Raw genomic sequence first — 27,409 nt, forward strand, 5'->3', positions numbered from 1 at the left:
CTTAAATATAGGTTATTAATATGTTACTAAAGTTTAACTTATCCTTTAATGATAAGGCCAAATCATGGTTTTATTGTATACTGTGTTCATACATCTGTGTTAGATTACATGTATAATAACGATTACTTTCACTTGATACCTGGACTTGCCCATTAAATGACTTTAATCCTGCAGTCTGAGGATGCCTCTTGGAGCTGTGGGCCTGTTGACTATAGAGCTTTACACTAACACACATTTGTTAGCTCTTAAGTGTATTTGCACGTTGAGCAAGGACTGCCAGTATACCATAATGCACATTTAATAGAGATGTCGCATTTTTTACTACACAGTGCACACATCACGCAGATAGTTCTCATTTGTGCTTTTCAGTATGGTGCCTAGGTGACTGCTTGTGGTTTTCCAGCTCCTAGATTGCCGTAACATGTATCAAACACAGAGCCCTGCGATTGTCTACATCCCCCATGACTACATGGTTCTTTCACCATTTCATTTCACCATTCACCTGATTTGGATGTAAATACCCTCAAATTAAAGCTGACAGTCTGCAGTTAAAGCACATCTTGTTCATTTCATTTCAAATCCATTGTGGTGGTGTATAGAGCCAAAAATGGTAGAATTGTGTCGATGTCCCAATATTTATGGACCTGACTATACCTATGTCCACATTGTTCCCCCGCATGCCCTGTGTGGCTCAACTATACATTCATCCCAGTTGCAACTTATTGCTTCTGCACATTGAAAATTCAATGCATGTATCATGGCCAGATCTAGGGTGTGCTGGGGTGGGCTATGCCCCCCCAGATTTTAGTTGTGCCCCCCCAAAGCCAACCCTAACCTGCCACTATACTACCTTAACCTGCCAATATACTACCCTAACCTGCGACTATGCTGCCCTAATCTGACACTATACCACCCTAATCAGATACTTTTCTGCCCTAGTCTGACACTGTACTGCCGTGGCCTGATACTATACTGACCTCAGTTATGCTTTATGTGAAGATGAGGAGCTCTGTTGCCTGTGCCCAGGCTGTGTGCAGTGCAGGAATGGGAGAAGGAGCTCTGCCCTGCCAGCACTGACCCTGTCTTCTGCCCTGCCAACCTCCCATCCTCTGCCCCCCTGACATTTTTTACTGCACCCCCACATCAAACAGGCTAGATCTGTCCCTGGCATGTACATAGCTTGGGGAACTCCACTCTTTAAGTCCGACACTGACTTCTTTTAGACTCAAAGCCCTCATGTTTAGGGCAGCAGATCTTGAGGTATGGGGTGACATAACCCAGCAATTGATCAGGAGCTTACAACTCTTGCAGGACCATGCCCTGTTGTTGAGGATACTTCATACTGCATTTAGTAGAATGAAGAACAATTACCCCCCTCTCTTTTACTGTTACTGGCTCAGTAACAGGTAAAAATGATGTTGCCCTGCTGCAGAACTCATTTCAGTGACACTAGTAGATATCCACAACTCATTTCAGTGACACTGATAGATATCCAGACAGTTGGTATTTCTTTGACATGGTATCAGAGGTTGAAGTGTTCTAGCATGGATAGCTTAAAGTGTTACTAAACCCAGGAGCCTGCATTCACTATATCTGGTGTCCCACAGTACACTCAACATAGAAATGCAATTTTGTTTATTAGATATAAGCTGCTAAATACCTTTTCTCATCAGTAGTTACAGCAGTCTTGTTACTTCTATCAGTGTTGAGCTGAGCACCAGTTAAATATTGAAGGGGGGGGGTATTTCTGCTCTTGGAGGATGCAGAACCCCTGACCTCTGTCTCGACAGTGCTGAATGGCCCTGTGCTGATCACATGCACTCTCCCAAGAGAAAAAAAACACCTCTCTAGCAATACACACCAAACTGAGCATGTGCAGAGTTTCTCCATACCATATGTCTTATCAGGAGATAAGATGGGGACACTGGAAGAAGGGGAGGATCAGAGAAGTCAGGATCAAACAGCATTTTTACACAATGCAGAGGATTAACCACTTAGGTTCCACAGTGAGTATAACAAGCGTGGTTTACGGCATATATAGACTGATTTTACTGTTGTGGGGTTAGTAACACTTTAATATACATTTGTCTTATGTAAAAAAAAAATAATAATGGAAGTATTTTAACAAGAATGAGAAGAAAGGTATAAATAAAACAACTTCGGAATGAAAATTAAATGTGAGCATTTTATGCCAGAGTAATCTTTTCTTTATCTACAGGCAGATAAGGATAGCAACGGGTGACTGGTTTTTTGAAGAACGATCCAAGCGGTTTCAAAATTCCACTGTGCTGGGATGCGATGTGGTCAGGAAATCTATTATGAGAAAGACACCAGGTATTTCTACATTTAAATATTGTAGGATTTTAGTGAGAGCCCTGGGACAGGGGAGCTGTTTCTTGATACTGATCGCTTTGTTATACTTTGCGCAGTTAACTCACTGCTTGCTGTAATGCCAATATAATTTACACGCTTCTTCAGTAAGGCAACATACACAAAGGACAGGAAACTATTGTAACCAGATTTCAACTGACCATAATAAGGCCATTTAACATAACAGTTTTACTTGTTGCTATGGAATCCACCATTTACACATTATGCTCATTGTGCTGACTTAGTAAGTACGTTTAGCAGTCTCGGTACATTTGTGCACTCTGTGGTCCCTAGGCTTGACACAATTACAGGGCTGTAGCCCAGATCTGGAGATACACTGATGCCTAGGCTAGGCTCCTAAACCAAACCTCTGATTACTCTTGGTGTGTCTGCAACAATAAATCATCATGGCTTAAGTCAAATATAAATTTAATACTGGCAATTATATTTTCTGTGCTGTTGTTCTTCAGGATGCCAAATGAATTAGAATCACATGAGATATCAGACAGTCAATAACAATGCAAGCTGTCACTGAATGCACTGGTGTCTTTTCCGATTAAAGAGTTCAGATTGGTGACTCACATTTTTCTATATCAAATGGCCAGTAGCAGTTACCACTATGATAGCATTGCTGTCAGAATTATTACATTATTTGCCAAAGCATTGACCTTTGAGCTTCACATTGCCTAGAGTATTTTTAAACAATGCTTAGTCATACATTGAAACTGATTTCTTTTCTTTTTTTTTTTGTGTGTGTGTGATTGTACAGTGCCCCCTAAAATAGAGGGAGAATCTGAACAGATCGGTAATGGTACAAAAGAAAATGCTTCAGCGCCTGCAACTTCTGAAACTGGCCAAGCTGCAGAGGGCAATGCAAAAAGGTAAGTGTCCCGTAACTAGGATCCTAGGAAAACTGGGGATCTCTTGCCATTATTTAGTATAGTATATATGATTACAACAATTACATCAGTTTTGTAATGTTATTGAAAAGTACCTTAAGTTAGGTACACACACTCAAGCTAGCAGACGTAAAAAAAACAAGCAAAAAAAACCAGTTTGCTGTACCAACAAAAGCGATGCTTGTGCGGCGATCTCCCTTACTGTGCTATTGGTTTATGGAAGGGGGACTCCTTGGCTGCAAGCGCTGATCAGATGCAGGTCGGATATTGGTTTTCCAGCATGCCCGTTCAACAGAAACCAGTCATGAGAATGGCTTCTGCAGCTGTACACATGGCCAAAAGTCAGCCAGTTCCTGCTGAACCAGCTGATTTTGGATGATTTTTGGCTCATGTGTGAAAGGCTTTACTCTTTCAACAACCAGATAATTTGCACTTGCCAAACGCCTTACCAAGTTCTGAATAACTGCCAAAGCTATTACCTAAGCCAAATGATGGTATCGTACTTCCCGTTTGGATACTCCAAAACAAAACAAGTTATAGTTCAGTTAAAATAACATATTCATCCAGTGTGGATGGAGGGAGGAAATATATTACTGCAGGGAAATCTCACCAATATTTTCTCAACAGATATAGCAAGCTGGTGGGTGATGAGTGTTTTGGGTGTAATTGGCCTTTCATTTTATTGATGCATACATCTTCTTTACCTGTTTATGTTCTGCAAACTGTTCCATTTTCCCTATGTAGCTGCAAAGTTACTCCTGTTGTTTTCCTCAGTGTTCATTGTAGGTTTAAAAATTAATATTTAAGTCTTTAGTTTTTCCTGCACAAATGAGGGTTTGGAGATGGATTGACATACAGTTGTGTTCAAAATAATAGCAGTCAGACATCACTAACCTGATCAATCACTGTTTTTGGTAGAAATGATATTTCTACATGGCAAATAATTTACTTACAGGGGTAGTAGAGTAATAGAAATCCAACAGACCCAACAGTCATGACATGCATGCTGCTGATTCTGTGTAATTGAATCACTAATTGAAAGGGGCATGTTCAAAATAATAGCAGTGTGGAGTTCTATTAGTGAGGTCATTCATTCTTTGAAAAACAGGTGGCAATTATTGCCCTTATTTAAGGAAGGAAGGCAGCAAATGTTGCACATGCTGGTTAAAGTGCATATCTCTCTGAAATTCTGAGGAAAATAAGTCGTTCCAGGCATTGTTCAGAAGAACAGCGTACCTTGATTAAAAAGATGATTGGAGAGGAGAAAACATATGAAAAAGTGCAGAAAATCATAGGCTGCTCAGCTAAAATGATTGCAAATGCTTTAAAATGGCAACCAAAACCTGAAAGACGTGGAAGAAAGTGAAAAACTACCATTTGAATGGATAGAATAGCCAAAATGGCAAGGACTCATCCAACAATCAGCTCCAGGAAGAGCAAAGAAGGTCTAAAGTTACCTGTGAGTACTGTTACAATTAGAAGACGCCTATGTGAAGCCAAGCTATCTGCAAGAAGCCCCCGCAAAGTCCCACTTTTGAAAAAAAGACGTGCTGAAGAGGTTACAATTTGCCAAAGAGCACATTGACTGGCCTAAAGAGAAATGGCGCAACATTTTGTGGACTGATGAAAGTAAGATTGTTCTTTTTGGGTCTAGTGGCCGGAGACAGTTTGTCAGACGACCCCCAAACACTGAATTCAAGCCACAGTACGCTGTGAAGACAGTGAAGCATGGTTGTGCAAGCATCATGATATGGGGATGTTTCTGATACTACGGTGTTGGGCCTATTTATCGCATACCAGGGATCATGGATCAGTTTGAATACATCAGAATACTTGAAGAGGTCATGCTGCCTTATGCTGAAGAGGAACTGCCCTTGAAATGGGTGTTCCAACAAGACAACGACCCCAAACACACCAGTAAATGTGCAACATCTTGGTTCCAGACCAACAAGATTGACGTTATGGAGTGGCCAGCCCAATCCCTGGATCTTAATCCAATAGAAAACTTGTGGGGTGGCATCAAAAATGCAGTTTGAGGCAAAACCAAGAAATAGAGAAGAACTGTGGAATGTAGTCCAATCATCCTGGGCTGGAATACCTGTTCACAGGTGCCAGAAGTTGGTTGACTCCATGCAACACAGATGTACAGTAGTTCTCAGAAACAGTGCTTATACAACTAAATATTAATTAAGTGATTCAAAGGAAAGCAAAATCTTCAAACATTTTTCAGTTTATATAGTGAATGTTTGAGTTTGTAAAGAAGAATACAAACACTGCTATTTTTTGAACAGTCTAATATTCACTTTTCTTCAATTTTGTTTAGAGGAAGAACACAAATTTGATATATTTTTCTTCATGTTTTGATTTGGAATAGAATGTGTAGTGTTCCCAATGCATTTGTGTGTATGGAAATAAAAGCTATTAGAAGGATTTTGAGCTTTATTCACTTTTTTCAACACACTGCTATTATTTTGAACACAACTGTATATCAAGTACCCTCAGGTTATGTTTTTAAAACCAATATAGTTCTGTATCTTAAAGAAGAGATCCAGGTAAAAAAAATAGACATTTAAAACCCTCTGGCATACAAGGAGTTAAGTGCAGGTAGGTATATGTCACCACCTGGATCTATTTTGAATCTCTGTTTAAATCTTACTGATTTAAGTATTGCTTTCCCTATACTGTGGTGCTCTGAGAGGGGGGATACAGCTCTCCTACACAGCAGCTGCCCTACCCACCTAGGGTTGCCACCTCATCCCTCTAAAACCGGACACATAATAATTACACAGGTTCTGTGGCTGATTAAGGTGGTAATCAACATCACTTAGTGCCTGCAATAAATTAGCCTCAGAACCTGTGTAATTAGTATGTGTTTGGTTTAAAGGGATGAGGTGGCAACCCCATTTATTCAGGGAAAGCTTTGGATTTTGTGCTAAGCATTCTGTGATTGGGCAAGGGGAGAGGGGTAGTCAGTGCAGCTGCAAGCAACCCCACAGCTGCTGAGTAGTACACCCGTAGCTGAGACGTCAGTGCACCTGAAGTATAGTGAACTGTAAATTGTAAAATTGTAAAAAAAGAGAGAGAGAGCACCAGGAGGCGGTATACATCCTGGTGCACTTAACTGTTTGTTTGCCGACAGATTTTAAAAACACATTATTTTTTCCAGGAGTTCTACTTTAACATTTAACTCTTAAAATGTAATGCTTTCAGGACCCCACTGGAAAGTTGTCCCATTATTTCCTGTTCACTGTTTGCTGAACAGAAATGCTGAAAACCAGGGCTTTTTTTCTCAGATAATAGGTGCAGGAACTCCGTCCTTCTGAGTCACCTATGCCTCCGCCCCCTACCCACCTTCAAGTACTGTTCCTCGGTTCACCGAATTCCTATCTCCTAGAACTGCTCCTTTTAGAGAATACAGAACCAAGTATAATTTTTATACCGCTAGGTAATTTGTATGGAATTTGTTAATGATAACAAGAAAGGCAGTGAAATAAATCCCCTGTAGACAGCAACAAAAGACCCCCCAACCAGCAACAATAGATCTGCTCAGCAACAATAGAGTCACCCCAATAACAACAACCCTCGGCAGCAATAACATATCTCGCAGCAGCCAGCATCAATAAACCCCTCCCTTAACAGTAGATTTCTACCAGCAAAAAATTACCCCCCCCCGAAACATAAGCCCTCCTAGCAACAGTAGATCCACAGCCAGCAACAACGGAATCCCCCAGCAACAATAGATCTTCATGCAAATATAGATCCCCAGCAACAATAGATCCCTCAGCAGCCAGCATCAATAGACCCCCCAGCACCCCTTGCTATTAAATACATTCAATGCTGGAAATGCCAGAACTGCGTCCCCCCACATTCCCGTTGAAAAAAAGCCCTGCTGACAACCATAAAAACCTAACAGAGGACCTCACCTTTGCCCACTCTACTAAAAAAACTATTTTTCAGTCTGTATCCTTGTTGGGGAGATTTTTTTCACTTCCCTTTTCAGTGACCACCATCAATAGAAACCAGTGAAAAAACAGCTTTTGCCTCATTGTAAGTATCACTTTATGCCAAAAATTATATTTTGCTGCATCAACCTCTGCTGTAAAATGAGAGATCCTCTTTAACAAGAACCAGGAAACAGCATGACAGTTGGTATGTATAATTCACTCACCAGAAGAAAATCTTGTAAAGCACATTTTAACATGTAAACATATGGCACATACTGTGCACGATATGTGCTAAACTGCTAAATCCATTAGCATTTAAAGATATTTGCTAACAGGGCCTTTTTATGTGATATGTATTATACTGTATATGCTGTGACAAGGAACATTGCATTTTTTTAGCATCCCTGATAAAAAATCTGGAAAAGGTGAAGATATCAAAAGCCTCCGTTTCAGTGATGACATCCAAAGCCTCAGAAGTATCCGATCAATGCCTCGTTCTAATGGGTAAGATTTGAAACGGATGAAGATTTTATTATGCAACAACATACTCTAATATATACGTCACTAAAATCATAAATAATTTTCACCAGAAGAAAATGGATGGTGATAATTGTGTACACAGAAACTCTAGAAATTCCCATTAAAGATTTTACTTTAAAACTTTCTCTAACTTCCAAGAGCTTCTTTGGGTAGTAGTTCCACAGACCTTCCAAGTTCCTCCTTTATGAGCAAGGAAGTGGACACCTTTTTGGCCCAGAGTAAGTGGGCAAAGAATGATCCCAGTTGCAATATAATATTTGTAATTGTTGAAAATTGCATGTTAATTTATAGAGGTCTATACACCAGACCAAAATTAATTGTGTAGTAATATAGCCGGAAACTCGGTTACTTGTTATGCTGTAACAAGGAACATTGCATTTTTTTTAGCATCCCTGATAAAAAATCTGGAAAAGGTGAAGATACCAAAAGCCTCCGTTCCAATTATGACACCCAAAGCCTCAGAAGTATCCGATCAATGCCTCGTTCTCATGGGTGAGATTTAAAAACCGATGAAGATTTTATTATGCAACAACATACTCTAATATATACGTCACTAAAATCATAAATAGTTTTCACCAGAAGAAAATGGATGATGATGGTTGTGTACGCAGAAACTCAAGAAATGCCCAATAAAGATTTTACTTTAAAACTTTCTCTAACTTCCAAGAACTTCTTTGGGTAGTAGTTCCACAGACCTTCCAAGTTCCTCCTTTATGAGCAAGGAAGGGGACACCTTTTTAGCCCAGAGTAAGTGGGCAAAGAATGATCCCAGTTGCAATATAATATTTGTAATTGTTGAAAATTGCATGTTAATTTATAGAGGTCTATACACCAGACCAAAATTAATTATGTAGTAATATAGCCGGAAACTCGGTTACTTGTTATGCTGTAACAAGGAACATTGCATTTTTTTTAGCATCCTTGATAAAAAATCTGGAAAAGGTGAAGATACCAAAAGCCTCCGTTCCAATTATGACACCCAAAGCCTCAGAAGTATCCGATCAATGCCTCGTTCTCATGGGTGAGATTTAAAAACCGATGAAGATTTTATTATGCAACAACATACTCTAATATATACGTCACTAAAATCATAAATAGTTTTCACCAGAAGAAAATGGATGATGATGATTGTGCACACAGAAACTCAAGAAATGCCCAATAAAGATTTTACTTTAAAACTTTCTCTAACTTCCAAGAACTTCTTTGGGCAGTAGTTCCACAGACCTTCCAAGTTCCTCCTTTATGAGTAAGGAAAGGGACACCTTTTTAGCCCAGAGTAAGTGGGCAAAGAATGATCCCAGTTGCAATATAATATTTGTAATTGTTGAAAATTGCATGTTAATTTATAGAAGTCTATACACCAGACCAAAATGAATTGTGTAGTAATATAGCCGGCAACTCGGTTACTTGTTATGCTGTAACAAGGAACATTGCATTTTTTTTAGCATCCTTGATAAAAAATCTGGAAAAGGTGAAGATACCAAAAGCCTCCGTTCCAATTCTGACACCCAAAGCCTCAGAAGTATCCTATCAATGCCTCGTTCTCATGGGTGAGATTTAAAAACTGATGAAGATTTTATTATGCAACAACATACTCTAATATATACTTCACTAAAATCATAAATAATTTTCACCAGAAGAAAATGGATGATGATGGTTGTGTACGCAGAAACTGAAGAAATGCCCAATAAAGATTTTACTTTTAAACTTTCTTTAACTTCCAAGAACTTATTTGGGCAGTAGTTTCACAGACCTTCCAAGTTCCCCCTTTATGAGTAAGGAAAGGGACACCTTTTAATCCCACAGAAAGTGGGCAAAGGATGATCCCAGTTGCAATATAATATTTGTAACTGTTGAAATTGCATGTTAATTTATAGAAGTCTATACACCAGACCAAAATGAATTGTGTAGTAATATAGCCGGCAACTCGGATACTTGTTATGCTCTAACAAGGAACATTGCATTTTTTTTAGCATCCTTGATAAAAAATCTGGAAAAGGTGAAGATACCAAAAGCCTCCGTTCCAATTCTGACACCCAAAGCCTCAGAAGTATCCTATCAATGCCTCGCTCTCATGGGTGAGATTTAAAAACTGATGAAGATTTTATTATGCAACAACATACTCTAATATATACTTCACTAAAATCATAAATAATTTTTTACCAGAAGAAAATGGATGGTGATGGTTGTGTACAGAGAAACTCTAGAAATGCCCAATACAGATTTTACTTTAAAACTTTCTCTAACTTCCAAAAACTTCTTTGGGCAGTAGTTCCACAGACCTTCCAAGTTCCTCCTTTATGAGTAAGGAAAGGGACACCTTTTTAGGCCAGAGTAAGTGGACAAAGGACGATCCCAGTTGCAATATAATATTTGTAATTGTTGACAAATGTATGTTAATTTATAGAGATCTATACACCAGACCATAATGAATTATGTAGTAATATAGCTGGCAACTCGGATACTTGTTATGCTGTAACAAGGAACATTGCATTTTTTTAGCATCCCTGAAAAACAATCTGGAAACGGTGAAGATACCAAAAGCCTCAGTTCCAATTATGACACCCAAAGCCTCAGAAGTATCCAATCAATGCCTCATTCTCATGGGTGAGATTTGAAAACTTATGAAGATTTTATTATGCAACAACATACTCTAATATATACTTCACTAAAATCATAAATAATTTTTTACCAGAAGAAAATGGATGGTGATGGTTGTGTACAGAGAAACTCTAGAAATGCCCAATACAGATTTTACTTTAAAACTTTCTCTAACTTCCAAAAACTTCTTTGGGCAGTAGTTCCACAGACCTTCCAAGTTCCTCCTTTATGAGTAAGGAAAGGGACACCTTTTTAGCCCAGAGTAAGTGGACAAAGGACGATCCCAGTTGCAATATAATATTTGTAATTGTTGACAAATGTATGTTAATTTATAGAGATCTATACACCAGACCATAATGAATTATGTAGTAATATAGCTGGCAACTCGGATACTTGTTATGCTGTAACAAGGAACATTGCATTTTTTTAGCATCCCTGAAAAACAATCTGGAAACGGTGAAGATACCAAAAGCCTCAGTTCCAATTATGACACCCAAAGCCTCAGAAGTATCCAATCAATGCCTCATTCTCATGGGTGAGATTTGAAAACTTATGAAGATTTTATTATGCAACAACATACTCTAATATATTCTTCACTAAAATCATAAATAATTTTTTACCAGAAGAAAATGGATAGTGATGGTTGTGTGCAGAGAAACTCTAGAAATGCCCAATACAGATTTTACTTTAAAACTTTCTCTAACTTCCAAGAACTTCTTTGGGCAGTAGTTCCACAGACCTTCCAAGTTCCTCCTTTATGAGTAAGGAAAGGGACACCTTTTTAGCCCAGAGTAAGTGGGCAAAGGATGATCCCAGTTGCAATATAATATTTGTAATTGTTGAAAAATGTGTTTTAATTTATAGAGATCTATACACCAGACCATAATGAATTATGTAGTAATATAGCTGGCAACTCGGATACTTGTTATGCTGTAACAAGGAACATTGCATTTTTTTAGCATCCCTGAAAAACAATCTGGAAACAGTGAAGATACCAAAAGCCTCAGTTCCAATTATGACACCCAAAGCCTCAGAAGTATCCTATCAATGCCTCATTCTCATGGGTGAGATTTGAAAACTGATGAAGATTTTATTATGCAACAACATACTCTAATATATACTTCACTAAAATCATAAATAATTTTTTACCAGAAGAAAATGGATGGTGATGGTTGTGTACAGAGAAACTCTAGACATGCCCAATACAGATTTTACTTTAAAACCTTCTCTAACTTCCAAGAACTTCTTTGGGTAGTAGTTCCACAGACCTTTCAAGTTCCTCCTTTATGAGTAAGGAAAGGGACACCTTTTTAGCCCAGAGTAAGTGGACAAAGGACGATCCCAGTTGCAATATAATATTTGTAATTGTTGACAAATGTATGTTAATTTATAGAGATCTATACACCAGACCATAATGAATTATGTAGTAATATAGCTGGCAACTCGGATACTTGTTATGCTGTAACAAGGAACATTGCATTTTTTTAGCATCCCTGAAAAACAATCTGGAAACGGTGAAGATACCAAAAGCCTCAGTTCCAATTATGACACCCAAAGCCTCAGAAGTATCCAATCAATGCCTCATTCTCATGGGTGAGATTTGAAAACTTATGAAGATTTTATTATGCAACAACATACTCTAATATATTCTTCACTAAAATCATAAATAATTTTTTACCAGAAGAAAATGGATAGTGATGGTTGTGTGCAGAGAAACTCTAGAAATGCCCAATACAGATTTTACTTTAAAACTTTCTCTAACTTCCAAGAACTTCTTTGGGCAGTAGTTCCACAGACCTTCCAAGTTCCTCCTTTATGAGTAAGGAAAGGGACACCTTTTTAGCCCAGAGTAAGTGGGCAAAGGATGATCCCAGTTGCAATATAATATTTGTAATTGTTGAAAAATGTGTTTTAATTTATAGAGATCTATACACCAGACCATAATGAATTATGTAGTAATATAGCTGGCAACTCGGATACTTGTTATGCTGTAACAAGGAACATTGCATTTTTTTAGCATCCCTGAAAAACAATCTGGAAACAGTGAAGATACCAAAAGCCTCAGTTCCAATTATGACACCCAAAGCCTCAGAAGTATCCTATCAATGCCTCATTCTCATGGGTGAGATTTGAAAACTGATGAAGATTTTATTATGCAACAACATACTCTAATATATACTTCACTAAAATCATAAATAATTTTTTACCAGAAGAAAATGGATGGTGATGGTTGTGTACAGAGAAACTCTAGACATGCCCAATACAGATTTTACTTTAAAACCTTCTCTAACTTCCAAGAACTTCTTTGGGTAGTAGTTCCACAGACCTTTCAAGTTCCTCCTTTATGAGTAAGGAAAGGGACACCTTTTTAGCCCAGAGTAAGTGGGCAAAGGATGATCCCAGTTGCAATATAATATTTGTAATTGTTGAAAAATGTGTGTTAATTTATAGAGATCTATACACCAGACCATAATGAATTATGTAGTAATATAGCTGGCAACTCGGTTACTTGTTATGCTGTAACAAGGAACATTGCATTTTTTAGCATCCCTGAAAAACAATCTGGAAACGGTGAAGATACCAAAAGCCTCAGTTCCAATTATGACACCCAAAGCCTCAGAAGTATCATATCAATGCCTCATTCTCATGGGTGAGATTTGAAAACTTATGAAGATTTTATTATGCAACAACATACTCTAATATATACTTCACTAAAATCATAAATAATTTTTTACCAGAAGAAAATGGATGGTGATGGTTGTGTGCAGAGAAACTCTAGAAATGCCCAATAAAGATTTTACTGTAAAACTTTCTCTAACTTCCAAGAACTTCTTTGGGCAGTAGTTCCACAGACCTTCCAAGTTCCTCCTTTGTGAGTAAGGAAAGGGACACCTTTTTAGCCCAGAGTAAGTGGGCAAAGGATGATCCCAGTTGCAATATAATATTTGTAATTGTTGAAAAATGTGTTTTAATTTATAGAGATCTATACACCAGACCATAAGGAATTATGTAGTAATATAGCTGGCAACTCGGATACTTGTTATGCTGTAACAAGGAACATTGCATTTTTTTAGCATCCCTGAAAAACAATCTGGAAACAGTGAAGATACCAAAAGCCTCAGTTCCAATTATGACACCCAGAGCCTCAGAAGTATCCTATCAATGCCTCATTCTCATGGGTGAGATTTGAAAACTGATGAAGATTTTATTATGCAACAACATACTCTAATATATACTTCACTAAAATCATAAATAATTTTTTACCAGAAGAAAATGGATGGTGATGGTTGTGTACAGAGAAACTCTAGACATGCCCAATACAGATTTTACTTTAAAACCTTCTCTAACTTCCAAGAACTTCTTTGGGTAGTAGTTCCACAGACCTTCCAAGTTCCTCCTTTATGAGTAAGGAAAGGGACACCTTTTTAGCCCAGAGTAAGTGGGCAAAGGATGATCCCAGTTGCAATATAATATTTGTAATTGTTGAAAAATGTGTGTTAATTTATAGAGATCTATACACCAGACCATAATGAATTATGTAGTAATATAGCTGGCAACTCGGTTACTTGTTATGCTGTAACAAGGAACATTGCATTTTTTTAGCATCCCTGAAAAACAATCTGGAAACGGTGAAGATACCAAAAGCCTCAGTTCCAATTATGACACACAAAGCCTCAGAAGTATCATATCAATGCCTCATTCTCATGGGTGAGATTTGAAAACTTATGAAGATTTTATTATGCAACAACATACTCTAATATATACTTCACTAAAATCATAAATAATATTTTACCAGAAGAAAATGGATGGTGATGGTTGTGTGCAGAGAAACTCTAGAAATGCCCAATAAAGATTTTACTGTAAAACTTTCTCTAACTTCCAAGAACTTCTTTGGGCAGTAGTTCCACAGACCTTCCAAGTTCCTCCTTTGTGAGTAAGGAAAGGGACACCTTTTTAGCCCAGAGTAAGTGGACAAAGGACGATCCCAGTTGCAATATAATATTTGTAATTGTTGACAAATGTATGTTAATTTATAGAGATCTATACACCAGACCATAATGAATTATGTAGTAATATAGCTGGCAACTCGGATACTTGTTATGCTGTAACAAGGAACATTGCATTTTTTTAGCATCCCTGAAAAACAATCTGGAAACGGTGAAGATACCAAAAGCCTCAGTTCCAATTATGACACCCAAAGCCTCAGAAGTATCCTATCAATGCCTCATTCTCATGGGTGAGATTTGAAAACTGATGAAGATTTTATTATGCAACAACATACTCTAATATATACTTCACTAAAATCATAAATAATTTTTTACCAGAAGAAAATGGATGGTGATGGTTGTGTACAGAGAAACTCTAGACATGCCCAATACAGATTTTACTTTAAAACTTTCTCTAACTTCCAAGAACTTCTTTGGGTAGTAGTTCCACAGACCTTCCAAGTTCCTCCTTTATGAGTAAGGAAAGGGACACCTTTTTAGCCCAGAGTAAGTGGGCAAAGGATGATCCCAGTTGCAATATAATATTTGTAATTGTTGAAAAATGTGTGTTAATTTATAGAGATCTATACACCAGACCATAATGAATTATGTAGTAATATAGCTGGCAACTCGGTTACTTGTTATGCTGTAACAAGGAACATTGCATTTTTTTAGCATCCCTGAAAAACAATCTGGAAACGGTGAAGATACCAAAAGCCTCAGTTCCAATTATGACACCCAAAGCCTCAGAAGTATCATATCAATGCCTCATTCTCATGGGTGAGATTTGAAAACTTATGAAGATTTTATTATGCAACAACATACTCTAATATATACTTCACTAAAATCATAAATAATTTTTTACCAGAAGAAAATGGATGGTGATGGTTGTGTGCAGAGAAACTCTAGAAATGCCCAATACAGATTTTACTTTAAAACTTTCTCTAACTTCCAAGAACTTCTTTGGGCAGTAGTTCCACAGAGCTTCCAAGTTCCTCCTTTATGAGTAAGGAAAGGGACACCTTTTTAGCCCAGAGTAAGTGGGCAAAGGATGATCCCAGTTGCAATATAATATTTGTAATTGTTGAAAAATGTATGTTAATTTATAGAGATCTATACACCAGACCAAAATGAATCATGTAGTAATATAGCCAGCAACTCGGTTACTTGTTATGCTGTAACAAGGAAGATTGCATTTTTTTAGCATCCCCGAAAAACAATCTGGAAACAGTGAAGATACCAAAAGCCTCCGTTCCAATTATGACACCCAAAGCCTCAGAAGTATCCAATCAATGCCTCATTCTTATGGGTGAGATTTGAAAACTGATGAAGATTTTATTATGCAACAACATACTCTAATATATACTTCACTAAAATCATAAATAATTTTTTACCAGAAGAAAATGGATGGTGATGGTTGTGTACAGAGAAACTCTAGAAATGCCAAATACAGATTTTACTTTAAAACTTTCTCTAACTTCCAATAACTTCTTTGGGCAGTAGTTCCACAGACCTTCCAAGATCCTCCTTTATGAGTAAGGAAAGGGACACCTTTTTAGCCCAGAGTAAATGGGCAAAGGATGATCCCAGTTGCAATATAATATTTGTAATTGTTGAAAAATGTATGTTAATTTATAGAGATCTATACACCAGACCATAATGAATTATGTAGTAATATAGCCAGCAACTCGGTTACTTGTTATGCTGTAACAAGGAACATTGCATTTTTTTAGCATCCCTGAAAAACAATCTGGAAACAGTGAAGATACCAAAAGCCTCCGTTCCAATTATGACACCCAAAGCCTCAGAAGTATCCAATCAATGCCTCATTCTTATGGGTGAGATTTGAAAACTGATGAAGATTTTATTATGCAACAACATACTCTAATATATGCTTCACTAAAATCATAAATAATTTTTTACCAGAAGAAAATGGATGGTGATGGTTGTGTACAGAGAAACTCTAGAAATGCCCAATACAGATTTTACTTTAAAACTTTCTCTAACTTCCAAGAAATTCTTTGGGCAGTAGTTCCACAGACCTTCCAAGTTCCTCCTTTATGAGTAAGGAAAGGGACACCTTTTTAGCTCAGAGTAAGTGGACAAAGGATGATCCCAGTTGCAATATAATATTTGTAATTGTTGAAAAATGTGTGTTAATTTATAGAGGTCTATACACCAGACCATATTGAACTATGTAGTAATATAGCTGGCAACTCGGTTACTTATGCTGTAACAAGGAAAATTGCATTTTTTTAGCATCCCTGAAAAACAATCTGGAAACAGTGAAGATACCAAAAGCCTCCGTTCCAATTATGACACCCAAAGCCTCAGAAGTATCCAATCAATGCCTCATTCTTATGGGTGAGATTTGAAAACTGATGAAGATTTTTTTATGCAACAGCATACTCTAATATATGCTTCACTAAAATCATAAATAATTTTTTACCAGAAGAAAATGGATGGTGATGGTTTTGTACAGAGAAACTCTAGAAATGCCCAATACAGATTTTACTTTAAAACTTTCTCTAACTTCCAATAACTTCTTTGGGCAGTAGTTCCACAGATCTTCCAAGTTCCTCCTTTATGAGTAAGGAAAGGGACACCTTTTTAGCTCAGAGTAAGTGGACAAAGGATGATCCCAGTTGCAATATAATATTTGTAATTGTTGAAAAATGTGTGTTAATTTATAGAGGTCTATACACCAGACCATATTGAATTATGTAGTAATATAGCTGGCAACTCGGTTACTTATGCTGTAACAAGGAACATTGCATTTTTTTAGCATCCCTGAAAAACAATCTGGAAACAGTGAAGATACCAAAAGCCTCCGTTCCAATTATGACACCCAAAGCCTCAGAAGTATCCAATCAATGCCTCATTCTTATGGGTGAGATTTGAAAACTGATGAAGATTTTTTTATGCAACAGCATACTCTAATATATGCTTCACTAAAATCATAAATAATTTTTTACCAGAAGAAAATGGATGGTGATGGTTGTGTACAGAGAAACTCTAGAAATGCCCAATACAGATTTTACTTTAAAACTTTCTCTAACTTCCGAGAACTTCTTTGGGCAGTAGTTCCACAAACCTTCCAAGTTCCTCCTTTATGAGTAAGGAAAGGGACACCTTTTTAGCCCAGAGTAAGTGGGAAAAGGATGATCCCAGTTGCAATATAATATTTGTAATTGTTGAAAAATGTATGTTAATTTATAGAGATCTATACACCAGACCAAAATGAATTATGTAGTAATATAGCCGTCAACTCGGTTACTTGTTATGCTGTAACAAGGAACATTGCATTTTTTTAGCATCCCTGAAAAACAATCTGGAAACGGTGAAGATACCAAAAGCCTCAGTTCCAATTATGACACCCAAAGCCTCAGAAGTATCCTATCAATGCCTCATTCTCATGGGTGAGATTTGAAAACTGATGAAGATTTTATTATGCAACAACATACTCTAATATATACTTCACTAAAATCATAAATAATTTTTTACCAGAAGAAAATGGATGGTGATGGTTGTGTGCAGAGAAACTCTAGACATGCCTAATACAGATTTTACTTTAAAACTTTCTCTAACTTCCAAGAACTTCTTTGGGCAGTAGTTCCACAGACCTTCCAAGTTCCTCCTTTGTGAGTAAGGAAAGGGACACCTTTTTAGCCCAGAGTAAGTGGGCAAAGGAGGATCCCAGTTGCAATATAATATTTGTAATTGTTGAAAAATGTATGTTAATTTATAGAGATCTATACACCAGACCAAAATTAATTGTGTAGTAATATAGCTGGCAACTTGTTTACTTGTTATGCTGTAACAAGGAACATTGCATTTTTTTAGCATCCCTGAAAAAAAATCTGGAAACGGTGAAGATACCAAAAGCCTCAGTTCCAATTATGACACCCAAAGCCTCAGAAGTATCCAATCAATGCCTCATTCTCATGGGTGAGATTTGAAAACTGATGAAGATTTTGTTATGCAACAACATACTCTAATATATACTTCACTAAAATCATAAATAATTTTCACTAGAAGAAAATGGATGGTGATGATTGTGTACGGAGAAACTCTAGAAATGCCCATTAAAGATTCTACTTTAAAACTTTCTCTAACTTCCAAGAACTTCTTTGGGCAGTAGTTCCACAGACCTTCCAAGTTCCTCCTTTATGAGTAAGGAAAGGGACACCTTTTTGGCCCAGAGTAAGTGGGCAAAGAATGATCCCAGTTGCAATATAATATTTGTAATTGTTGAAAATTGCATGTTAATTTATAGAGATCTATACACCAGACCAAAATTAATTATGTCGTAATATAGCCGGCAACTTGGATACTTCTTCAAAGAATCTTTATTGGCACACAATGGAAAATATATAATCTATAAAAGCTAAAGCATTCCGGTCAAAGCCTTCCTCATAGCATACATTATGAATTATGCTTAAAAAAGAATAGGAGCAGAAGGATTTTTTTCTAAAAGAGGGACAGTCCCCCTGAATGAGAGACAGTTAAGAGCAATGTGGCTGTCCCAGTATTTTAAACCCAAACTCAGCTTATCTAGCACACCTGTGGTCACATAGAAGAATATGGTGGGACTCAGCTATAACAGGGCCTTGGTTTAAATACTAATTAGAACTGAAAGAACATTAGTAACCTAGTCCTTGGTAATATAAAATTTAACTCTTGCGGCAATACTCACTTCTTCTCCGGATCCCCCATTGCTGGTCCTGTTCTGGGTTGAATGATGCCCTGTACCATTAAACTTACTTGCTGTGATCCTAATCTGTCAACAACATCTCCACCCCTGGGGGCACATTATCGAGCCACCTTGGGCTCACAAGTGGATACTGCAGACAATGGGGCCATGTCTTTAAGTTGTGGCATTCTCTGCAGCAATCAGGACCTTCCACCATTGGAAAACGAAGAGGACCCACAATGTCTTGTGATTGCACCATAGAACTGGTAGTGGAAAGGGGGAGCTTTATATGTCCTGTTTAAAAAATATTGTGCATCCTTCATCGTTAAAACACGTTCACTGCATAATTTTGATAACAGTTTAAACCAGCCTTTCTCAACCTTTTCAACATGGAGGAACCCTTGAAATAACTTTCTGTTTTGAGGGAACACTTGCTAAAAATTAATCTACAACTCTTGATATATTAGTGTGAGAAGAATTGCCTTTTTACAGATAGATAAAAGATCAATGGTTTCAGTTTGAACTTATCTGGGAGGCAGAAATTGCAAATTGCTTCAGGAAACCCTAGCAACCTGTGGAGGAAACCAAGGGTTCCATGATACTCTGGTTTAGAAACCCTGGTTTAAACAAAGGAGATTGCCATTAAGGCAAGAAAAAACATGGGGACTGCAAGTAAAAGCTGACTTAGCCTAATTTTTTTCCATGTTGAGTGCATGCATGAAGTTACAGTGCTACAATATCACATTAATCATTGGGGAAGGAGAGAGTATAGAGATGCTTTTTCCTGCCTGTCACAGACTGATGGCATAATTCCTCCCAAGATGCTTCCCTTTTGTGTCATGTCAATATTTTTTTGTAGCAGACTGGTAAAGTTACTAATAATTATTGTCTATCCTTGTGAATATTATACATATTCTATATCATATAAAAATGAATCAATAACAAATCAAATTATAAATAAAAATATGTTTGTACTTTGTATGGTTACGAAAAAAAATTTAAAATAAAATCGTACTTGTTTTCTTTTATTTCAGTCTTGATAAAAGACCTGGAAAACAGACAAGAAGTGGAGAGGATGCAATAAGCATTCATTCAAACCTTGACACCCAGAGCTTAAGAAGCGTCACATCGATCCCGCGCTCTGAAAGGTCAATAGTATAGTGATTCTGTTTGTCAGTCAATAGTTCCCATTGAACATTTTTTGTCCTAAGTCATCAGGAAGAACCCACACTAGAAATTAATTGTATTAGACAGCAGGCATTACCAGACCTTGATTGAATGAAATGTCAGTATTGTCCATAATGTAATATGATCAAATTTAGTTTATAAAATATCAGATGCTTTTAAGAGATAGTCTTATGCATTATAACTAAATTGTGGTTCACGGCCCACTTTTATTGAAAAAACAAAAAGAACAGTTCATACATATTTGCTCACACAGGACATAAGAGTTGACAGTACAGTGGCGAGCCATCCAGTTATTTTGTCAGCCATGCTATTTGTACTGGTCCCTCAGACCCAGCTCTCTGGCTCTCCTGGCTCACTCAGTCTTTGTTACAGCAACTTGATCCACAGGCCCACTCCTGGCCTCTAGATAGGGGCTCTCCCATTTTTCCAGAGACTTATAGATTCCTTCCAGTTCCTCAGACTTGCTAGTTGCCTCAGCATTCTCAGTCCAGCAGACTCACTTAGTTGTCCCAACTCTCCCAGTCCTGCCTGTAGGGAAGCTCTCCAACATGGAGTTCTGTCTCCTGAGTGGATCACCTCTCCTGGCTGGAACACACCCCTGTCTCTAAACAAGAGCACACACCTGCCTCCACACAAAGGCCCTGAGCTATTGACAGATCCTGGCTTTAACAAGTGTGTACACCTGGGCACACACACACCCTGCTGGTCTTCAGCAAGACATAGACACAGAATTGAAAGCTTCATCCCACCCAAGACACTTTGAAGCCTTTGTGCTCCAGGCCCAATATGGGATTACAAAACCAAGGCCCCAATCTGGGATTACAAAACCCAGAGAAAGCTGTAAATATCACTTTCTCCACTCATAATAAACAGTGATTGCAAACTCACCCCATGCCAGGGCCTAGCACTGTCATTATGTATATACTGTATATATATAAATTTGGTTTCAATGTTCTTTTGTAATAGATATCCCCAATCTGCTTTTGAACCCTTGGAGCTACAAGGTTTTACCAAGATCAGAAGTTATATTTCTAATTTTACCTGCACTGATGAACCCTGATATTGCAGCTACCACAGTCTGAAAAGGCATTTTTTAAGTATCATGTAGGGGTCATTTTTAGCCCACAAAGCACTGTATACAACAGCTATAAAAATGTCTGAAAGGAAGGGTTTACAGGGTTTTCTAGGGAAATATATTTTCCCTACTATTATTTACAGATAATATTAATAGGTATACCTTTTAATAGAAGAAGGTAGTACTAAAGTTAAAACATGACATAGTTTAATAAGTATGTTAGATTATTTCAAAATATTAAAAGTAATGATTTGGGGAAAAAAAGTTATTATTTTTCAGTGTTTGACTATATTGCACTATATTTTGCACTCCTACAAACAAATCTCATCAAATTGAATTATGTGCTACCTGTGTCAATTAAGCCATTTTAACTGGATTTTGATTTTGGTCTGTACTGTAGGAGGTCCAAAATAGATATCCACAGTCTCCCAGAAGCTTCTCAGGCAGATTACCTTCAAAGTGGCCGGGACAATGGTGACGGAATTAGTCAAGCAAGCTTTAAAATTGACTCTCGACCTGAATCCAAGCGTAGTTCACCAGTTTCTGTGATGTAAGCATGTATTCTGCAGTAATTTGGAAGAAATACTGCCAGCTGTTTTATCATTAGGAAGAAGTAAAATCAGTGGTGCTCGAAGCGTCTTCAGAATTATTACCTATCACTTACTCCAAAACACCCTCCTAACATCTTTCAACATTAACACTTAACTACTCCTTGAAAGAAGCCATTGATCTTCCCATACACATAGCCTTAGCTGTCCCTTAACACTTAAATCTCCTAATTGTTAACCTAACCTTTTAAGAGAACCCTGTAGTATGCAGGAATTCCATTATAATGAGTTTAGCAAAGTTTAGAACAGCGTTTACCTACATAATTGTACTTTTATTCAACTCTCTAGGCCAGGAATAATTGATTGTTTTCTATGTACGTTAGTTCAGGTATCAACAGTGCTCCAAAAATAGAACTGTTTATTAGAAAAAAAGGCACTTGTATTTATTAAGATAAAAAAGCTACTCCAAGGGTTATCAGTCTTCTGTGCTGGGTCTTCCGAAATCCAGTTAAAGTGGAAGAAAAGGCTAACTATAACTATTCCTAAAAATATTCCACTATCCTACCTACCCTGTATAAAATACACATGTGTACTTACCTATTTTTAATTCATGCTAGTCCAGTAACTGGATATTGCATCTTCAGCTCCCCTGTGTCAGTGAGCAGCTGCTGCAGAGGAGAAGAGGGGGCACTGACAATGCCTGAGCCATGGGAGCCAATGGGTAATCTCACTGCTCCCATACCCAGGGGAGCAGGAGCTCCAGAATCATGTAACAAAACCTAAGCTGAATAAAAATAGGTAAGTAGACAGATCTTTTTTATACTGGATAGGTAGGATCTGTAGGAGTAAGGGAGAGGGAACATTTTTAGGATTAGTTATAGTTAGGCTTTTCTTCCACTTTAAAGCTGAACTCCAGAAAACCTAAAAATATCTCTTGTTGTGAGGTTTCAACTGCACAGCAAGGGTTAACTGCTTGTTTCTGTCTATGGGATTTAGAAAACCGTATTTATTTACCCACACTCCCCTTCTGAAGACTGCTCTGTATTGCTAGACCAGTCCCTATATCCTGTTTTCCCCTGCACTCTGGCAGTCTAAGGGCCTCTAATGTCAACAAGATCAATGCAGGATCTGCATTGCTTGTAAGGATGCTGAGGGACAGCATACAGTCGGAGCATGGGGGAGTGCCGCCTGCCAGGGAAGAGGAGGATCAAGTAAGTAAATTTGTTATTACTGTCCCATATACTAAACAAGCAAGGAGCAGCGCCTGCACTGCAATGGAGATTTTTTTTTGCTTTTCTGGAGTTGGGCTTTAGGATGGGGAGAGCAAAATGAGGGTCAGTTGACAATGTTTGGATTTATTTAACATGAAGATTTCTTTTTTTAGTGGAAGTGTCCATTCCTTGGGGGGTGGCAGTATTAACTCTAAGTCCAGCACATCTGTGGTCGTGCACGAAAGTTCACCAACACCAAGTAAACAAAGCATACCTTCAAACTACAGCAATAGAGTAAGTTACTATTTATGAAACCTTGTTTATTGTCATGAACATGTGTGTACAGAGCATGAACAGTATTATAGTTTTACCAGAACTGTGTGGATAACTATAGGCTAGAGAATGAATGTCCAGTAAACATTAATAATATAGTAAACATTTCACTGTCATACTGGACCTTCAAACCTTTGGAGTCTGTTGTGATGTGTTTCCTCAACACTTAGGTCTGATGGGGCTCTGAAGGGAGGCTTGTTCTTGATGCTGATAGTAACGTAATAGTAACATATTGGTGTTCTCTCTTATGCAATGGACTGAAATAGTGAATGTTTTACTTGGTACTTAAAGCAACAAATACTGTCTTTCTCTCAAAAACTTGGATAAATCCCCATGTACGTAACCTGCCATGACACCCAACTGTGCAATATTTTTATAAGACGTTCCACTAGACCTGCTGAATCCATGTTGGCACATTACTGCAAACGAACACAAACTTGCATTCAGTGGAGACTATGCAGTAGTTACAGCCAGAATTATTTTGTTGTCAACATCCAAGGAAGGAACGGAAGGCCTTTCAAACAAGCTAGCAGGGGATAAAAAAGGAAATTAATTGATTTATATTTATTTGTTTGTAGCATAATCAGTCTTCATTTGTTGTTTGCAAATGAAGTTTGCCAGCTTGTTGTTCTAGGTAAAACAAGCAGCTCAATAAATAAAACAATTTATAATAAAAAAAAGGTATATCATCTTCTTGATTAAACAGCATAAATTTGATAGCCAGCATTCCACAAAAAAAGCATTGCTTTTCAAGAGGTTCATTTTCACTCGAGTGGTGCTGATGCTGACACGGTATCAAAACAGTATTATTTGTTTAAATAGAACTTATCAGGTGGAAATTTTGGCTTTTGAACATGTAATATCCAGAGGTGTCATTCTTTATACTTAATTAGTAAGACAGGCCATAGATGATGAGATGATGCAATTTTCTTACCTTTTAACACAGGCTGAAGGAAAGAAAATCACTTGATTTCCCCATCAATACAGTGAGTGTTGATGGGGGAATACATCCCACTGTTCTATTTTGTTCTGCTGGAGCCTGTCCTACTATAGCCACGGGCAGTGATCACTTGCAAAACATCTGACAGGCTTGTTGTACTTAGGTTGATTGATGGATCAACTTCAGAACAACCAGCCTGCCCATAGATGGATCGAATCTCGGTCAGTCCCTGATGCACCGGGCGAGATTCAGTCCATCTATGTCCAGTTTTAGTGTCGAGAATATATGTAATATACACATTTCTGCTGGGACAATCACTCGCTAATTAGCAAGGGAAATAAAATGATGATATTCCAATAGCCTGCCCCAGCAGTGGCAATTACAATTTTCCTTTCCTGGCAAGTTAATTTAAATGCAAACCTGTCACTTTCCCTATTCAGGGTAATCTGAAACATTCTATTGATAAGACAACCTCCAAAAATGATGGACAATGTGACCTTCTCCCCCACTTTATACAATGTAGAGTTTGCTGTCTTAGTGACCGTTTACTAATACAGAATTGTGTAAGGATGGGTAGATGGCCAATAACCCTGTGCAAGCTCCAACACAGACCAACATAGATTATACACAGGACTAGTACAGGGGCTACGGAAGGTAAAGAAGTCAGAATAGGGGTTCAGGAAGACAAGCGTCAATGGGTGGAGGAGGGGGTGTCAATTAAGTGAAAGATTTAGGTACATTTTTTTTTATTATTTAATATATATTTGTTATGGTTGCATGGTTGTTGGTATTCAATATTACATTACAGAGTTACGTTTTTGTAAAATTTACATAATATTTGGAATGAAATGATATTGAATGAAGGACTTTTTAACAAAATCATTTTTCTTTCAGGGTTCAATAGCAAGTGGAATAAAAGCTAGTTCTAGCATTTCTGATGACATGCCGAGGGGGGATAGAAGACATAATTCTGGCACACCTTCTCCAGCTTCGTCTAGGGTGTCTGTAGCATCTGGTAGGCCTGTCAGTTGTTTCTTGCTGTAATGTCATTTCATACAGTCATGTGAAGCAAGGCAGCTGCTCTACTGCATTTTTTTGCTTTCTTTTCTTCTAGCTGTTTCAAATACCATTGTCACTGCACAGTTTAATCCCCCCTGTCTGCCCTGCACGCGGTGATGTCTAAAATTGTATCTGTATAAGACTAGAAAACTACATTAAAAAAAAATATATATATATAATCAGCCCAAAGCCTACCCCTGGTCTATCAATCCTTAATAATATAATAATTAAAGGCGAACTCCACTTCTTGGACCTTGTTGCATGATACACCCGTATTAAGGGTGTAACATGTAACTTGGTGAAAATGGGACTCCCCTTAACCCATTTCCCCATTCCCCCTCATTACAGTGTGCAGGGGTTCATCTTCCTTGCAGCTGCTGTCACAGGCTTTGCCTGCATAGCCACGCCATTCAGATACGTAAATAAATTATCTACTAGTCCCATCTGCCACTGCAGTAGGTGGATTTTTATTTATCAATGGAAGACAAATGTGGTGATCAGACACAGAAACAGAGACTTGGACCTGTTATCTCATAGTATATATGAGATGGGTAACTTCTACCCTACCCATAATATTGAATGTCAGATACTACAGGATTAAATACTCCCAGAAATGTAGGTCATGATCTCAGACATATGAGTGTGAGTACTGGGTTCCCTGTGTTGTTTAGCTCTGCCTGCAGGGTACCCAGAGAAAAAGCTGCTGAAGAATGTGGTACAAGAGGAGGGAAATGCAATGCACCACTGCCAGTAAGCAAGGAAAGAAGTAAAAGGACTTTCTGATGGAATAGGACAAACTGTGAGATAAGAGATGCATAGTTCTAGCTCCCTTATCTCCTCCTCCCATGCCCATCTCCAAGACTTCTCCAGGGAGTCACCCATCATCTGGAACTCCCTACCCCAATCTATCAGACTATCACCTACTCTGTTTGCATTTCGGCGATCACTGAAAATCTTTCTCTTCAGGGAAGCCTATCCCGCCCTCTGCTAATTTCTGGAATCCTCCACTCTTCCAACCACTCCATCCCCCACAGTGACTACCTACTGTACCATTCACCCCACCCTCCTAGATTGTAAGCTCCAAGGAGCAGGGCCCTCAATTCCCTCTTGTATTGAACTGTATTGTTACTGTATTGTCTCCCACTATAATGTAAAGCTCTGAGCAAACCGTTGGCGCTATATAAATCCTGTATAATAATCTGCAGCTATCACCAATCTGAACTAAGATGCATGCATAAGGAATGCGTATAAAAAAATGTTACAGGGAAAGTTTTGAGTTTCTGGAAATGTTCTAGTCTTTCACATTTTTTAATTTTTCAGCGTTTGACTAACCATGGAGTAAAAACAGTCCATTACTACATTTTAGATGTATTTTTTTTTCATCTTGTTTTTGTTATGTTAGAAGGCTCTAGTAAATGCAAGCCCATTTATGTGCAAGTTCAATTAGGCTAAAATGATCATGTCATTTGAGCAATTCAAAACTGGGCATGCGTTACTGCACATTAAACTGTTTTAGCTGAACAAGTGTACTATCTCATTAAATTGATCATAGGAGCATTAGGAATTTATGCAAAGGAGGCAGACCAGGAGCTAATCATTAACTGCGAGGGCAAAATAAAAGGCAGAATGGCAGCTGAACATGCACAGAGAGAAGGAATATAGCAGTAGTAGAAAAGCTGCTGGTTGTGCAAGGGGGCATAGAGGAGGCAGAAAGAAAGCAGCTGATAGAAGGGATTGGAGTGCAAAGAGGAGCTACAGTTAGCCATCAAACATATAGAGAACCGAAGTACGGGCTAATCAGAGGAAGAGAGAGGAGGCAGGGAGAGAGAATGTAGAAAGCAGATGATCATGAATGGGTTGGATAAGAGAAAAAACAGTGTTTGATCACCATCAAGGGATAGAAGATGCTAAGGCAAGCCATACATGATTTGATTTTCTTTCCTGCAACCAATGAAAGTTACTTGATTCCCTCTTGTAGGGAGCCTTTCCAGCCTGCAGAACACAATAACGCTGTGGGATGGA

General features: G+C 37.9%; 1 protein-coding gene across 6 annotated transcripts in view; it reads left to right on the forward strand.

Annotated features, from left to right (window-relative positions):
* Nucleotides 1-27,409, forward strand: part of SYTL5 (synaptotagmin like 5) — a 267,892-nt gene that overhangs the window by 175,160 nt on the left and 65,323 nt on the right. For 3 of the 6 annotated variants that reach the window (XM_089673903.1, XM_089673905.1, XM_089673904.1), the window contains exons 4-12: nucleotides 2,219-2,334; nucleotides 3,140-3,251; nucleotides 7,613-7,717; nucleotides 8,141-8,245; nucleotides 8,670-8,774; nucleotides 20,068-20,181; nucleotides 21,697-21,846; nucleotides 23,229-23,349; nucleotides 25,223-25,343. In XM_089673903.1, coding sequence (XP_089530029.1) covers nucleotides 2,219-2,334; nucleotides 3,140-3,251; nucleotides 7,613-7,717; nucleotides 8,141-8,245; nucleotides 8,670-8,774; nucleotides 20,068-20,181; nucleotides 21,697-21,846; nucleotides 23,229-23,349; nucleotides 25,223-25,343 — 1,049 coding nt within the window. Of the gene's footprint in view, nucleotides 1-2,218; nucleotides 2,335-3,139; nucleotides 3,252-7,612; nucleotides 7,718-8,140; nucleotides 8,246-8,669; nucleotides 8,775-9,198; nucleotides 9,304-9,726; nucleotides 9,832-10,255; nucleotides 10,361-18,183; nucleotides 18,289-20,067; nucleotides 20,182-21,696; nucleotides 21,847-23,228; nucleotides 23,350-25,222; nucleotides 25,344-27,409 lie in introns of all 6 variants that reach the window. The other 3 variants (XM_089673908.1, XM_089673906.1, XM_089673907.1) reach the window with 3 other exon arrangements.

Source organism: Staurois parvus, unplaced genomic scaffold, assembly GCF_062004578.1.
Source record: "Staurois parvus isolate SC_StPar_1 unplaced genomic scaffold, SC_StPar_1.0 ptg000145l, whole genome shotgun sequence".
Taxonomy (NCBI): domain Eukaryota; kingdom Metazoa; phylum Chordata; class Amphibia; order Anura; family Ranidae; genus Staurois; species Staurois parvus.